The sequence below is a fragment of the Coenobita brevimanus genome, chromosome 8 (assembly GCF_032717465.1).
Source record: "Coenobita brevimanus isolate Jiangsu-jjx chromosome 8, ASM3271746v2, whole genome shotgun sequence".
NCBI classification, from domain to species: Eukaryota; Metazoa; Arthropoda; class Malacostraca; order Decapoda; family Coenobitidae; genus Coenobita; species Coenobita brevimanus.
Genome location: NC_136961.1, coordinates 9,504,376 through 9,521,250, shown reverse-complemented (window position 1 = coordinate 9,521,250; position 16,875 = coordinate 9,504,376). Strand labels below are relative to the sequence as shown.

General features: G+C 41.6%; 1 protein-coding gene across 1 annotated transcript in view; it reads left to right on the top strand.

Annotated features, from left to right (window-relative positions):
- Positions 1–13,101: 13,101 nt before the first annotated feature.
- The window catches only part of LOC145406423 (carboxylic ester hydrolase-like), a 108,403-nt gene continuing 104,629 nt past the window's right edge, over positions 13,102–16,875 (top strand). The window contains exons 1-2 of the mRNA XM_080277583.1: positions 13,102–13,296; positions 13,874–14,050. Of these exons, the coding sequence (XP_080133709.1) occupies positions 13,102–13,296; positions 13,874–14,050 (372 nt within the window). The remainder of the gene's footprint in view (positions 13,297–13,873; positions 14,051–16,875) is intronic.

The following is a 16,875-nucleotide window of genomic DNA, read 5'->3' as shown; positions in this document are numbered from 1 at the left end:
GGGGAGAGATAGTAGTAGAATGGATGTGGAAGATGTGCAGATTGGCCTGGGAGGAAGATAGAGTCCCGGAGGATTGGAAGTCAGGTATAATTATTCCCTTATACAAAGGAAAATGGGAAAAAGAAGTGTGTGGTAATCATAGGGGCATTTCTCTTCTTAGTATAATAGGAAAAGTATATGGTAGGATACTTACTGACAGAATTAGAGAAAGAACAGAGAAATTAGTTGGAGAAGAACAGGCAGGCTTTAGGAAGGGAAGAGGTTGTGTAGATCAGATATTCCTTCTTAGATCATTAGTGGAAAAGTTTCTAGAGAAGGGAAAGAAGTTCTATGCGGCTTTCATGGATTTCGAGAAAGCATATGACAGGATGAATAGACAAGGATTTTGGAAAGTATTATGAATATATGGAGTAGATGGGAAGTTGTTGAATGCTGTAAAGTGTATGTATGATGGTGCTAAGGCTGCAGTGCGTGTGGATGGTGAACTGAGTGAATTTTTCTCTTTGAAGGTTGGGTTGAAACAGGGATGTGTCATGTCTCCATGGTTGCTCAATCTGTACATGGATGGGGTAATAAAAGAGGTACAAGGTAGAGAAGTGAATGTTGGAGTGGCCCTGGTGAGAGAGGATAGTGTTTGGAAACTCCCTGTACTGTTGTTTGCAGATGATACTGTGTTGCTGAGTGAAGACGAAGGGGAGCTGCAAGGCTTGGTGGATGAGTTTGGGAGTGTATGTAAGAAACGGAATCTGAAGGTGAATGTAGGGAAGAGTAAAGTGATGGTCTTTGAGAGAGTTGAAGTCAGTGAAAGTACAGCGAGGTTGGATGGTGAGGAATTGGAAAATGTGAGTACGTTTAAGTACCTGGGTAGTGTGATGAGTAAGGATGGAAGTTTGGAGGGTGAAGTGCTTGAAAGGGTACAGCAGGGAAGAAAGGTTGCTGGTTCCTTGAAAGCAGTGATAAGAAACTGGGAAGTGAGCATGGAAGTGAAAAAGTTACTACATGGCAGTATTGTGATACCAACTCTTCGTGTGGAAGTGAAGCTTGGACGTTGTTGGAAGGACACAAGTCAAGAGTGAGAGCAGTGGAAATGAGTTATTTAAGAGGAGCCTGTGGAGTCACATGGAGATATAGGCTGACAAATGAGGATATAAAGGAGCGTTGTGGTGTTGATGTGGATGTGATGGGAAGCCTTAGGAGGAATGCACTGAGGTGGTTTGGCCATGTGGAGAGGATGGAGGGTGAAAGACTGACGAAGAGAGTGTATGTGAGTGAGGTGGAGGGGGGGAGAGGGAGGGGGAGGCCGGTGATGAGATGGAGGGATGGGGTGGAGAGGTATATGAGAGAGGGGTGTGTGAGTTGGGAGCAGTGCAGTGAAATGGCGGGGGACAAGGCGACGTGGAGGCGATTATTTGTGGCCACCCCGAATGGGATTGAGGCGTCTGGCAACACATAGATAGTTAGATATATACAGTAAGTATACATAGGTGAGAGAGGAGGGTGGAAGGGTTGTTGATAGAGTATTTATGAACTATATGGTTGCGTTCAGGAGCATAAGAGGAAGATTGTTGGATGTGAGAGCTTCGAGAGGGGAAGGCAGAGGTCTGTCTGACCACTACCTGGCGGAGGGAAAGTTGAGAGTAGGTATAAAGTGGGTGAGAGCTAGGAGAATTAGTGTGGCACGGAGGTTTTGAAAGTCGGTGGGTTGGATAAAAGGGAGAAAATAATGGAGTATCGGAAGTTGAAAGATGAGTGGAAGACAGTGAACGATCACGAAAATGGCGGTGTGGAGGAGGAATCGCAGTTGTTTAAGAGTGTTGTGGTGGGGTATGCGGAAGAGGTGTGAGGTAAGAGACGAATGGGTGGTGGTGTACGAAAGGGAAGTGAATGGTGTTGCGAGGAAGTAAGTATGGCTGTGGCTGAGAATGTATTTGCGCTGTGGCTGCAGACGAAGGATGAGGTAGCATATGAGAGGTATAAGGAAAAGAAGAACGGGGCAAGAAGGGCTGTGTGTGATGCTAAAATGGCAACAGACGAGAGGTGGCGTAGAAGGTTGACTGAAAATTTTCAACTGAATAGGAAAATGTCTTAGAAGGTGTAGAGAGTGCGAAGGGGAAAGTCTTGGAAGGAAGAACGAGTAAGAGCGGAGGATGGAAGGATGTTAACTGAGATGGATGAAATAAGGAAGAGATGGGCAGAGTATTTTGAAAGATTGTTAAATGTAGAGGAGGAAAGGGAGGCTGAAACTGTGGCAGATGGAAGGGTGCAAGGAATAAATATGTTGGGAGAGTTGAATAGTTCTTTGATCACGATGGAAGAAGTGCAGGAGGCTAGTGATGGGCAATATCAATAATTACATTTCAATACACTACTGATTACTTTCCTGTCCTGTATCAGTGGCATCGCCAACTGATACCAATACTTCAGTTTAGGTTATCATAGCCTTGTTAATTTGATCAACTGCCTCATAAATAATTACTATCATTCACAAAGGACTCATTCCAAGTTATCATCACTACTTGGCAATCTAGTCTGTGAATGTGAATGCAACATCGTCCTTCAGCTGAGAAACGAAATTGCAGTCAACACTTCCCAGTAAATGTTTAAAAAGTATTTTCAGTAACTCGAATTTTTTTTCTTCAGTATTCACAGTTATCAATACCTAGCCATCAGTATCGATTCTTCGAAGTTAATACTGTAGCTGGTATCTTAAGTATCGATACTCTGGTATCGATATACCCACCACTACTGGAGGCAGTAAAGATGAAAGAAGGGAAAGCTGCAGGTATGGATGGGTGTGCTGTGGAATGTCTGAAAGGTGGTGGATCTACTATTGCTGAGTGGTTAGAAAGATTGCTGAATGTGTGTTTTGTGAGTGATATTGGGCAAGTGCGTTTGTGGTTCTGTACTATAAAGGTAAGGGTGATAAGTACGAATGTATTAGTTTTAGGAATATAAGGCTGTTGAGTGTTGTAGGTAAGGCGTGTGGTAGAGTGTTGAATATGGGAGTTAGAGAGGGAACAGAGAGAGTGACTGGTTATGAGCAGTGTGGCTTTGGGGGAGGGAGGGGTTGCGTGGATCAAGTGTTTGCTGTAAGGCAGGAGTGTTTAAAGAATTTGGCAAAAGGTAAGGATGTATTCTGGGTGTTCGTGGATTTAGATAAACCGTATGATAGAATTGATAGGGAGGCCTTGTGGACTGTTCTGAGATTGTATGAACTTGATGGTAGGTTATTTAAAGGAGTGAAAAGTTTTTGTATAAATAGTAGGGCTTATGTAAAAGTGGGAAATTCTGAGTGGTTGGTTTCCCGTGAGAGGGTGGCTGCGGCAGGGATGTGTGATGTCGCATTGGTTGTTTAATATTTATATAGATGGTGTTGTAAGGGAGGTGAATGCAGGAGTGTTAGGTGGAGGTTTGAATCTGGCGGATGCTGATGGTAGAGATGGAATCTGAATCAGCGGCTGTTTCCCGACGATGTTGCACTGCTGTCTGATTCGGAAGAGAGATTGGAAAAGTTGGTAAAGGAGTTTGGAAGGAGGAAATTGAGAGTACATGAGAATAAGAGTAAAGTGAAGCCTACGAGGTTGGTATATGGTAGAAGGACGAATGTAGTTTTGAATGGTGAGTTGCTTGAGGAGGTAGAGTATTTTAAGTATTTAGGGTCACATGTTGCTTTGGATGGAAGAATAGATGTAGAGGTGAAGTTTAGAATGAATGAAACAGGAAAGATGTTGCGAGGAATGAAAGAAGTGTTTAGATGCTGTTCGCTTTTAATAGGCATAAAAAGAAGGCTGTAGAAAGGCGTAGTTTTTTTTTTTTTTTTATGTGAGGAAGAAGGAACCAAAGCCAATGAGCCCACAATACTGTTCCCTCCAAGAGAAAAACAAAATACAAGAGAGAGACAAATTCAAGATCCATTCATTTCGAGATGCCTGGACACATTGCGTTTCAAAGACTGGAGATCATAGGAAGCAGGAAATACAGACAGAGGGAGACAGTTCCAGAGCTGACTTGTTGCATAAATGAAGGACTAGGAGTAACGGTTGACTCTTGCATTAGAGGGTTGGACAGAAAAGGGGTGAGAATTTGCTGCTAGACGGGTGCTACTCGCCCGTCGTAGAAGTGGAGGAATGCATGCAGACAGTTCAAAGGAGCAGTGACCATTGAAGTAGCGATAGAAAAGAGATAAAAATGCAACACTGCGGCGAAGAGACAGAGGTTGAAGGAAGTCAGTAAGAGAGGGAGAGTTAATGAGACGAAAAGCCTTTGACTCCACCCTATTGAGAAGAGCTATATGTGGGGAGCCTCCCCATACATGAGAGTTGTACTCCACACATGGGCGGATAAAACCCCTGTATAGAGTCAACAATTGTGCAGGGGTAAAGAAGGAACGGAGTCGGCTTAGCACACCCAATCACTTGGAAGAAGATTTTACAAGAGATGTAATATGATCTTTCCAAGACAAGTCCCGAGCAAATGAAACCCCATGCATGTTCAACGATGATGCAGGGTTAAGTTGAGTATTATTAAACATAAGTGGGTATACCTGTGGAAGATTTTGTCGGGTTGATAGGTGCAAAAACTGAGTCTTTGATGCATTAAAAACAACAAGATTATTTTTACCTCAGTCAGAGATACGAGCCAAGTCAGACATTAGGTGTGCCATAGCCTCATCCCTTGCCTGTTGAAGTAACTGCTGAGATGGACGTTGTGGGAATCGAATGGAAAGGTGAAGGGTGGAGTCATCAGCGTATGAGTGGATAGGGTTAGATGTACAGCTTAGAAGGTCACTGATGAACAAAATTAAGAGAGTTGGTGATAGGACAGAGCCCTGAGGAACACAACTTTTAATAGATCTAGGAGAAGAACGATAGCCGTCTACAACAGCGGCTATAGAACGAGCAGAAAGGAAGCTAGAGATGAAGGCACAGATAGAAGGATAGAAACCGTAAGAGGGCAGTTTGGAAATTAAAGATTTATGCCAGACTCGATCGAAAGCCTTTGAGATGTCTAGTGCAATGGCAAAGCTTTCGCCAAAGTCCCGAAAGGAGGATGACCAGGAGTCTGAAAGGTAGGTAAGAAGATCGCCAATGGAGCGTCCCTGACGGAACCCATACTGACGATCAGAAAGAAGGTTGTGATAGGAAAGATGCTTTAAAATTTTTCTATTAAGAATTGACTCGAAAACTTTTGAGATACAGGATGTTAAAGCAATTGGACGATAGTTAGAGGGTTGGGAATGGTCACCCTTCTTTGGGACTGGCTGAATGAGAGCAAACTTCCAGCAAGAAGGAAAGGTACAAGTTGACAGACAAAGGCAAAAGAGTTTGCCTAGGCAGGGAGTAAGTACTGAAGCACAGTTCTTGAGAACAACAGGAGGGACTCCATCAGGTCCATATGCCTTATTAGTACTGAGGCCAGCAATGGCAGAAAATACATCAGCTGAAGAAATTTTAATGTTAGCCATGAGGAAGTCAGAGGGGGGAAGTGAGAGAGGAACAGCACCGGAATCGTCTAAGGTGGAGTTGGAGGAGAAAGTCTGAGCAAAGAGATCTGCTTTATCAGTAGAAGAAATAGCTACAGAGCCATCAGAGTAGAAAAGAGGAGGGAAGGATGATGAGGTAAAGTTGTTAGAAAGGTTTTTGGCAAGGTGCCAGAAGGAGCGGGAAGAGTTCGAGTTAGAGAGTTGAGAGCATTTTGTACGGATGAAATTATTTTTAGCAAAGCGAAGAACAGACTTAGAACGATTCCGGGCAGAAATGTATAAAAGATGTGATTCAGGGGTGGATTGGCTCCGGTACCTTTTATAGGCCCTCTCCTTGTTGCGGACAGCATTAGAACAAGCGTGATTAAACCAAGGCTTTCGTACATTAGTCAAAAGATATGAGAAACGAATATATGCTTCCATGCCTGAGAGAATAACCTCCGTAATGCGCAAGGCACACCCAGATGGCTCCCGGCTATGAAAGCAATAATCATTCCAGGGAAAATCAAAGAAGTACTGCCTGAGGGCCTCCCAATCCGCAGCTCCAAGGTGCCAGAGACGACGTTTTTTGGGAGGGTCCGCAGGCCGTACCGGAGCGATAGGACAGGTTAAGGTGATAAGGTTGTGATCGGTGGAGCCCAACGGAGAGAAAAGATTAACAGTGTAAGCAGAAGGATTAGTTGTAAGGAAGAGATCAAGTATGTTGGAGCTCTCTCCAAGGCGGTCAGGGATACGGGTAGGGTGCTGTACAAGCTGCTCTAGGTCGTTAAGGATAGAAAAGGTGTAGGCTTGTTCAGCAGGTGGATCAGTGAAAGGAGAGGAGAGCCAAAGGTGGTGGTGAACATTGAAATCTCCAAGAATGGAGATTTCAGAGAAAGGAGAAATGGATAGAATGAGTTCCATCGTAGAAGTAAGATAGTCAAAGAATTTTTGATAGTCAGTAGAATTAGGAGATAAGTAAACAGCACAGATATATTTAGTCAGAGAATGACAGGAAAGCCGAAGCCAGAGTGTAGAGAATTCAGAAGAATCGAGTTCAGGAACACGAGAGCAAGATAAGTTGTTGCGTATATATACACAACAGCCACCTTTGGCTTTGAAATGAGTATAGAGAAAGTAGGAGGATACAGAAAAGGGTTGTTGTCAGTTGCCTCAGACAGCTGAGTCTCAGTTAGGAAAAGAAGGTGAGGTTTAGAGGAGGTGAGGTGGTGCTCAACAGAGTGAAAGTTAGAGGAAAGGCCACGAATGTTGCAGAAATGAAGAAGAGAGTCAGACAGTGGTTCCAGGCACCTTGAGTCGTCACCGGGAGAGGGGCCGAAGGTGGGGGCATTTATGGTCCCCCCCCCCCCCGGGGACTCCGAGGCTATGTTAATCGACGCCATTTTTTTGAAAATATTGAAAAGGAAGTGTGGTGTGTACTGTGCATGTAGTTTGGTGTTGATAGTTGGAGAAACTTGTATTGGAGAGCATGCTGGCCTACTCTCTGTGTTACTGAGATACTGAAAAAGTTCAGCAAAGGGGGATGGTCGGGACCTAGTCCCGAGGGCTGATGAAACGGGAGCTCCAGCTCTCCCTGTCATCAGTTTTCCATCCACCTTGGGAGTGCTGCCCTGCTCGACTGGTGCTACAGTCTACTCCGACTGCATTATATAGGACTGAATTATGGAATATGGGTGTAGCAGAGAGGAAGAGTTTGAATGTAATGGAAATGAGGTGTCTGAGGAGTATGTGTAGAGTCATGTGCATGGATCGAGTATGAAATGAAGTGCGAAGGTGAACTGGAGGTATGTGGGAGATGGCTGATTGAGTTGTGCTGAGATTGTTGCGATGGTTTGGGCATATGGAGAGAACTGATGAAGAGCGATTTGTGAAAACGATGATTGGAGCTGATGTGAGAGGTGTAAGAATGAGAGGAAGACCACGAGTAGGATGGATGGACAATGTGAAAAAAGTGTTAGATGTGAGAGGGATGTCGGTAAAGCAAGGAAGGGTGGCTGCGTGTGATAGTGATGACTGGAGAGAAATTGTGAATGAGTAAATGGTGACGCAGCCCCGGGGAGATATTCTCCTGCATTTGGTGTGATCAGCTGATCAGGTTAGGTGTGGATAAGGGGATGGGCCCATTATGATTTGACAGGGGTAAACAAGCTCTGCAATCGGTCCCTGCTGCTTATGTAGCTGATTACACTGAGTAGTTGATCCTCGTGCGTTGTGGTGCGATGAGGATCTGTCCTTTCTCCTTTTGGGGCTTAGAGAGGAGAAAATGTGAGTGTGTGTGTGTGTGTGTGTGTGTGTGTGTGTGTGTGTGTGTGTGTGTGTGTGTGTGTGTGTGTGTGTCTGTCCGTCTGTCTGTCTGTGTGTGTGTATGCGTAAATTGAGAGTGTGTCGTCCTGTCTCGGCTACCCCCCTTCCTTTGGGGAAAGCAGCCTATATATATATATATATATGGGAATGCAGCCTATATATATATATATATATATATATATATATATATATATATATATATGGGAATGCAGCCTATATATATAGGCTATATATATATATATATATATATATACATATATATATATATATATATATATATATATATATATATATATATATATATATAGATAGATAGATAGATAGATAGATAGATAGATAGATAGATAGATAGATATAGATATATAGCCTATAGACAGAGAGATAGATATATTAAGGTGCACTCGTAACATTTCATCAGTCACCGACAGGGATAAGGTAAAGTTCACAAGAAACCTTACTTTACACTGTAACATAAGCACAAAAACATAATCAGATTCGTATATCAAAAGGGGATTCACAGAAGCCTCACATTAAAATATAAAACAATAAATTATTTCTCTTATCTAACCAAGTTACAATATATGGAAGCTAAGAATTCATGGCTTGAGGAATTAGCAGAACTGGTTGGTAATATAATCCACACACTAGTATGATGTGGAAAGGTAAACTAAAAGGAGAAATGGTGCACAAACAATGTGTCTCATAAGGTGATAGATTGTATCTGCAGTAATGTGTCTGGTAGAATGTGTGAAACTGTTTCTTTCTCACTAGTTCCTCAACTTTATATAACAGTTTTACTCCGCTTTCTTAGGCTTAATAAGCTAATGTACTGTCTTAAGCATAATTTCCAGCCTATTACAAATACAGAAGGCATGAACTACCAATTACAAGCTAACACATCATAACCCCTGGCCAATTAAAAGTCATTAAGAAGGCAGAGCTGATCAGTCATCGGAAAACACTCTCATTAGCTCCTCCCACACGATATGTCACACGTACTTAGTCAAGGATAAGGTTGTTATGTAATATGGGATAATGGTTTTTGCCCAATAATACAAAAACAGTAAAATGAATGTAGAACAAAAGCTTCTCTTCCCAGCTGGGTAAACAGTAGAAATGGTGAGGTCTTGAATTCTCCACTCAGGTGAGTCAAAACCAATAAGGATAAAAGATTTAGTGTTCTTGACTCCGTCTTATCTCTCTCCTTATTTGGTTATTTCTCGTCATTCTTTCGCCTGACTCCGTTCTGCCCATCTTCTACATTGGGTAACCATGATACTGAATATATATATATATATATATATATAGAGTATATGCATACACATACTGTAGATATGTAGAGAGAGAGAGAGAGAGAGAGAGAGAGAGAGAGAGAGAGAGAGAGAGAGAGAGAGAGATGTGGAAAAGAATTATTTGAGAGGAGCATGTGGAATCACATGGAGAAACAGAATGACAAATAAAGACGTGAAGGAGCGTTGTGGTGTGGATGTGGATGTGACAGGAAGCATCAGAACAAACACACTGAGGTGGTTTGGACATGTGGAGGGGATGGGGAGTGAGAGACTCACGGGGAGAGTGTATGTGAGTGAGGTGGAGGAGGGGAGAGGGAGGGGAAGGCCAAGTATGATATGGAGGAATGAAGTGGAGAGGTGTATGAGTGAGGGGGTGTGTGAGCTGGGAGCAGGGCAATGAAATGGCTGGGGACAGGGCGACGTGGAGGCAATTTGTTTGTGGCCATCCCTTATGGGGTTAAGGCGTCTGGCTATATCTATATATCTCTCTCTATCTATCTAACTGTCTATGTCTCTTTCTCTCCCTCTCTCTCTCTCTCTCTCTCTCTCTGTATATATATATATATATATATATATATATATATATATATATATATATATATATATATATGTGTGTGTGTGTGTGTGTGTGTGTGTGTGTGTATGTGTGTGTTTGAAAGCACAAGTTACAGTTTGTTATTGTCCCGTTGTTTCTCTATACAGTAACATTTTTGTTTACACATTCCTCTTGTTTTTGCATATAAATCTGTATGCTTGTACGATTATAATAACTGGGCTTTATGAGCCATGGCCCACATGGTTACCCAGCAATAGTTTTGAAGGTAAAGAATATTGCCATATGAAAACGCTAAATGAATATAATTATATATGTTCGTTGGTATCCAGTTACCTTCATTTAGTTTTAATGCTTCAAATATACAGTATGTAGTACATTATCATCACAGTTTATTCCGTAGATAATGTGGTTATAAAGAAGAGCAGATTGTACTAAGATTTTTTAATAACTTTTATGATGCTTTGGATATTCTGACCACAAGTCCTGTTACATGTGCATACCCGAAGTATTTGAACATTCTGTTATTTGCAGTAAAATGTAAAGTATTAAATGCGGTGGCACTTCATTATTATTTAAAACCATCCCTGCACGCAGAGTCGAGAATGCTAAAGTACAAAAATCCTGACCAAAACTGTTATCAAATTTTGACACGAGATTTTATTCAGATTTTATCGAAATCCTCAGAAAATACCTTGACGCCTCTTTAGTTAAACTGATATCAAGCCAGTTTTAAGATGCTTAGTAAATAATAGCTTGCTGAACTCATGAAAAAACAGTGCAAAATATTCTGTAGGAGTAAGTAACTATACATGCAAAAAATTGGCCTGGAAGCGCAGGTAACTCTTCCGTCTCTCGCCTAGAGTATAATGGAGAGGGGCAGTTTCTTTCTTGAATTGTTTCCGTGAAGATGGCTAAGGATAAATCAAGTCAAAATCCAGGTAATATTTATTATTATTATTTATCCTTTTTGGACATTAAACTTTTGCTTCTGCTGAGAGCTGGTTGTCATGTGTTTCTCATTCTTTTTCATTATGCCTACCAGCTAAAGGTTCATCAGTCAGCTTATAATTTAAGTGACTCCAAATATTCATGTCAGAAGTGATCCTCTTGACCATTAATGTTTTAGATCTCACTGAATGGCAGATTCTCACAATAAGAGACTGTTGTTGTTTTTGAGCAACCCCAATCTGTCTGTCCGAGCAGACCCATCAACCGGAGATAAGCAAGCCCCCTGCAGGTCCTTCCTATGCAAAGAATCAATATTTCCCTGCGGGAGACAGCTCCTTGCCACAGTGAAGCACGGAGAAGAGTGTGCAGTTTGATTCCTGGATGGAAGTCTCTCCATCCAGTTAACAGGAGCACCATCGTAGACTTCACATCACTCCGTTATTTGACTGTATGGTTACCACCCAGCATTGTAAATGGTTTCCTGAATTGTAGGAAACCATCTGACTAGGGACACTTAACGACAAGAAACGAGTACTATACAATAACAGGAAGAGTGAGAGAAATAGGATGAGAGGAGGACAGACACAGAAAAAGAATGATAATCATGAATTAAGTAATCGGCAGTACATGAAGTGAGAGTATGATGGTCGCCATCAGGTACACCAGTAATAGAAGTGTTCATATGAAAACAGTTAACATAAGCACTATACATAGCACGGTGGTAGGTGGTGGTGACCATTATCTTTCGCTCCTTGTAGTGCTGTATACTTCTTTCACATTTGTCGTTCTATTTCTGTGTTTGCCCTCTTTTCTTCCTACTTCTCCCTCTCCTTCCTGTCACTTTTATATCCATTTCAGATGTTACATCTCTGGCTGGTGATAATACAGTAAAACCAGATAACAGGGTAATGTGGACCCTACTATGGTGATCTTGTTAACTGGGTGGACAGACCCAAATCCGGGGTCCATTCAGTAACCAAATCTCCACACTTTTCCTTGCGTCTCGCAACACCGTATGGGAACATGGTTGTGCACGGGACTGTCCTGCGGGGGCGGCTGCTTGCCTGCGGTTGGTAGGTCTGCTCGACCAGACAGACCGCAGTTGATCAGCAGCAACAATTATACATAGCAAAGTTTGTACATCATATACCAGTGGGAACAGGAACATATTTAATATTACTGCACATTTATGAAATGTTAACCCCTTCGGGTTGGCTAGCTTATAGCTCAGCAAAACAAACAGGCTAAATACATTATCCATGGGGACTGACTTCCCCTAATCATGTTTGAGTCAGCACCTATATAGTGTGGGAGGCGACATGTATCCTGTACAACAAAATGACGCTAAAATAAAGAGGAAAAAAGGCTTTATTCTTCTGACGGATGTTGTCATATTGTACCGCTACAAGCTAAGAGGCTAAGGTTATGTTAATTTTCAGTTCAACCATCGGTATAATTTTCATAAAAAAGAAACACATAAGGCTTTTAGTTTGTGGTAACTGATTCACTACCATATTAAAGCAATGAAGAACACATTCCAAACAGTAAAAAAGGAACAATGCTTTTTGAGGAGAAGTTAACATTATACTCGTATACAAACTAACAGGACAAAAACCATCCGGTCAAAAAACCATAAGAGAATGACATCTCACATGTTTTGCACCAAAAAACACAGCACGAAAACTTGGAGGGGTACTCTAAAATCAACAATACAGATTTGGATTTGTAAATACAAATACAGCATAACTGGTCACGTAAAGAAAACTGCTTCCAGCATAACATCAGTTTACAATATATCAGATGATCGAATCTGTTTCAGTTCAATTCCAGTGCGCCTTTTTTTTTTTTTTTTTTTCATCAATACAGCTTAAATCATCCCTGGTCCCATGTCTGGTCGTAATGCATGCTGGTTTATAGTGTGTGTATTTGTGTGTGTGTGTGTGTGTGTGTGTGTGTGTGTGTGTGTGTGTGTGTGTGTAAATTCTTCCCAGTTATGAACCTACTATGTAATTCTTCAGGCTGATGCCAGACTTATTTTTTCATTCACACGAGGGAAATTCAAACGTTGCAGGGGTTACTCGAGGCAGTTTTCAACTCCATGACATTTTGAATGTCTCTCAGGTGAGGAAAACCATCTTCCTGTAGCCTGACTAGAATCACACACTGCGGCAATACTCACGCTTATGCCGGCAAGGATCATTTATAATCAGGCAGTCGATGTAACTCCAGTTCGTCGGTCTCAATTTGGGAGAGATTTTCGTTCTTTGGTTGTTTATTTGTTGTTCCTCAGTGGTAGAATAAAACAGTACTCTGCCTCCACCACGTTTGGATTGTATTTTTTCGTTATTAGCACCATAATCAAATGAAAATATCTATTTTCTACTCAGCATTCAAGACGAAGAAAGGGCAATTTTAGCTCCACTACTCAGTGTGGAGGCATGGCTGTTCTAGGCCAAGCTACAGTGGTCCAATGCACCACCGACTTTATTTTTTGTCAGATTCATCAAAGAAGGGGAACAATGAGGGTTGGTATCCATGTGGCGGGGCTGCTAGTTCTGGTGGCGGCCGTAGGAGGGACTGGCCAGGCGCCCGTACTGATGACCAGGCGAGGGCATGTTTCTGGCGTGGTGGAGCAGTCTATTAAGGGCAGGACATTCTACTCCTACTATGGCATACCCTTCGCCAAGCCTCCCCTTGGTCCCCTACGCTTCAAGGTACACCATATCGTCGTGTTAGACCACTTACTGTCCAGCGACGTCAGTTTCTAGATAGTAGCTTAAATTACTGTCAAAAAAATGTTAGAATGTTGCTCAGCTTGCCTCTTAAAGTGCTAGAATGTTGCTAGAATTGCTTTTCAAGAAGGGTTATGATATCACCATTATGTATTCTAAGATGTGTTAGAATGTTGCTTAATATGACTTTCAGTGTTTGTATTGTATAATGTTATATTGCTCCTTCAAAGGAATTAGAATATCACTATACCTGATCTTATATAGTATTGGGCTATCATCAGTCATACTCTGACAGAATGTTAGAATCTCACTTTTACTTTTATCAAACAGTGTTGAACTGTTTCTAAAAGCCAAGTGTATTACATAGTTTTAATGCAAGTGTGTTGTGGCACATTTGTTGCAACCTGAAGATCCGTTAATCACGAAGTGTAAAGTCAAATTAGAAGGTTGATTTTACTAGTAAGGAAGGAGATTCATACCGATATCATAGTAAGTCTCATCCTGTTTCATGCAATCTGTCCCTTGCTTGATGATAACGATGATAAGCCGCCTGTTCCAGGACCCAGAACCAGGTGAGAAGTGGTCGGGTGTGCGAGACGGGTCGGTGACGCCTGAGCCTTGTTTACAGCTCGGTATCGAACCATTTGTCACCAACCACAAACCAGAGGAGAAGGACTACTATGGCAGTGAGGACTGTCTCTACCTCAATGTCTTCACACCTAAGGTAAAACGGTTGGTCTTATTTTATGTGACTATGGAGATTCCGGTATACTTTTCCCTTGGTAATTCATTCAGTACATTACACCCCAGTATCCTCTTGTACGTTATTAATGCAAACTGCTTCAGTATTAATGCAAACTGCTTCGGTATTAATGCAAACTGCTTCGGTATTAATGCGATAAAAATAACATGCAAGAGAATACTTAAGTATATTTTGCATAATAATTCTCCATGGAAGAGGTGCTATTTAGCCTTCCATATCCAACCTGTTGGCTCTCTCACGGCTTTGATTCACATTTTACTGTACGAAGTAATTCTCGCGATGAGGTTACCACAAACTTAAAAGACTTTACGTAGTGCACTCGCCGTAGTGAAATGCCTAAACTGAATGCTGAAGTTTCAGATTCAGTGTTTTCATGAATAATACGGAACTTCTTTTATAACTGCACTGAATCACTTGGGATCAGTACATAAGACACCGAAATTTCGTTTTACTCGTACACACTTGGAGGGTAGCGGTTCACCGAGGGGTGATATTACGAATGGTTCCATATGAGCATTCTCCCTAGAGCATAGGAAATAACCTTCAGAAAGAAGATTTTAACCATTTCACAAAAGATGTATTGCACATTTTCTCGCTACACTGTATTCCAGTTGTGGTCATTAACTCTTAATCGTTAATCCGTTATTAACGACGTTAATGTTTTTCTTAACTAGTTAAAGCGTTAATTTGTTTTTGAACTTAACGGATTAGCGGTAACTTCCGTTAACATTTCCGTTGATCCGTTAATCCGTTAATTATGTCCTAAAAAAGGTCACTTTAGGTCGGAAACGCTTCGAATCGACATTTAAATTGTCAAATTGATAGTGTCAAAGTTAGTGGTGAGTGATACCGTGATTCAGAAATCGATACGAGTTTTGTGTGTGTGTGTGTGTGTGTGTGTGTGTGTGTGTGTGTGTGTGTGTGTGTGTGTGTGTGTCAGAGCTAAGTTCATATAAGTTATATGAACTTAGATCTGAAGTTGTGAAAAATCTGTTATATAACAGATGGTTCACAACTCCAGACATGCTTCGACCATGTTGCTGGAGGAAAAAAAAAAAATAGCAGCTCATAAAATGGTGAAAAATCAAAAAAATTCCCATAATGACTATTTCTACTACTGTCATGTCACTCACTATCCGAAAGTTACATACATACCATGCATGTACCGACATGATATTCTAGCAGCATGAGTGTTTTTTATTAAGAAAAATCGATTTTCATATGTAAAACTAGCGGATTAATGGATTAACGATTAACTTCCGTTAATTTTTGGCACAATTCACCGATTAACTTTAACGAAGCTAAACGGTTAACGAAACTAACGTCTTTCATTAACTTACCCACCCCTGCTGTATTCTGTTTCGAGCACTTCATTTAATTTAGTATACATGGAGTAAACTTGTCCATCTCTTTCAGTTCAGAGAAAAAGATTAGAATAAAATCGTCAAATATACATACGTATATATATATATATATATATACCCTTAATGACCTAGAGCAGCTTGTACAGTACCCTACCCATATCCCTGACCGCCTTGGAGAGAGCTCCAATATACTTGACCTCTTCCTTACAACTAATCGTTCTGGTTACGGTGTTAATCTTTCCTCTCCATTGGGCTTCTCTGATCACAGCCTTATTACCTTAACCTGTCCTATCGCTCCGGTACGGCCTGCGGACCCTCCAAAGAAATGTCGAATGTGGCACTTTGGAGCTGCGGATTGGGAGGCCTTCAGGCAGTACTTCTTTGATGTTCCCTGGAATGATTATTGCTTCCGTGGCCGGGAGCCATCTGAGTGTGCCTTGCGCATTACAGAGGTTATTCTTTCGGGCATGGAAGCATACATTCCTTTCTCATACCCTTTGACTAATACAAGAAATCCTTGGTTTAATCACGCTTGTTCTAATGCTGTCCGCAACAAGGAGAGGGCCTATAAAAGGTACTACAGCCAACCCACCCCTGAATCACATCTTGTTTAAGTCTCTGCCCGGAATCGTGCTAAGTCTGTTCTTCGCTCTGCTTAAAATAATTTCATCCGTACTCAATGCTCTCAACTCTCCAACTTGAATTCTTCCCGTTCCTTTTGTCACCTTGCTAAAAACCTTTCTAACAATTTTACCACATCATCCTTCCCTCCTCTTTTCTACTCTGATGGCTCTGTAGCTATTTCTTCTACTGATAAAGCTGATCTCTTCGCTCAGAGGTTCTCCTCCAGTTCCACCTTAGACGATTCAGTGCTGTTCCTCCATCACCTCCTCTGTCTGACTTCCTCATGGCTAACATTAAAATTTTTTCAGCTGATGTATTTTTTGCCATCACTGGCCTCAGTACAAACAAGGCACATGGGCCTAATGGAGTCCCTCTGTTGTTCTCAAGAACTGTGCTTCCGTGCTTACATTCTGCCCAGGTAAACTCTTTTGTCTTAGTCTTTCAACTTGTACCTTTCCTTCTTGCTGGAAGTTTGCTCTCATTCAGCCAGTCCCAAAGAAGGGTGACCATTCCCAACCATCTAACTATCGTCCAATTACTTTAACATCCTGTGTCTCAAAAGTTTTCGAGTCTATTCTTAACGCAAAAAATTTAAAGCATCTTTCACAACCTTCTTTCTGATTGTCAGTATGGGTTCCGTCAGGGTCGCTCCACTGGCGATCTTCTCGCCTACCTTTCGGACTCCTGGTCATCCTCCTTTGGGGACTTTGGCGAAAGCTTTTCCATTGCACCTGACATCTCAGAGGCTTTCGATCGAGTCTGACATAAATCTTTAATTTCCAAATTGCCCTCTTACAGTTTCTATCCTTC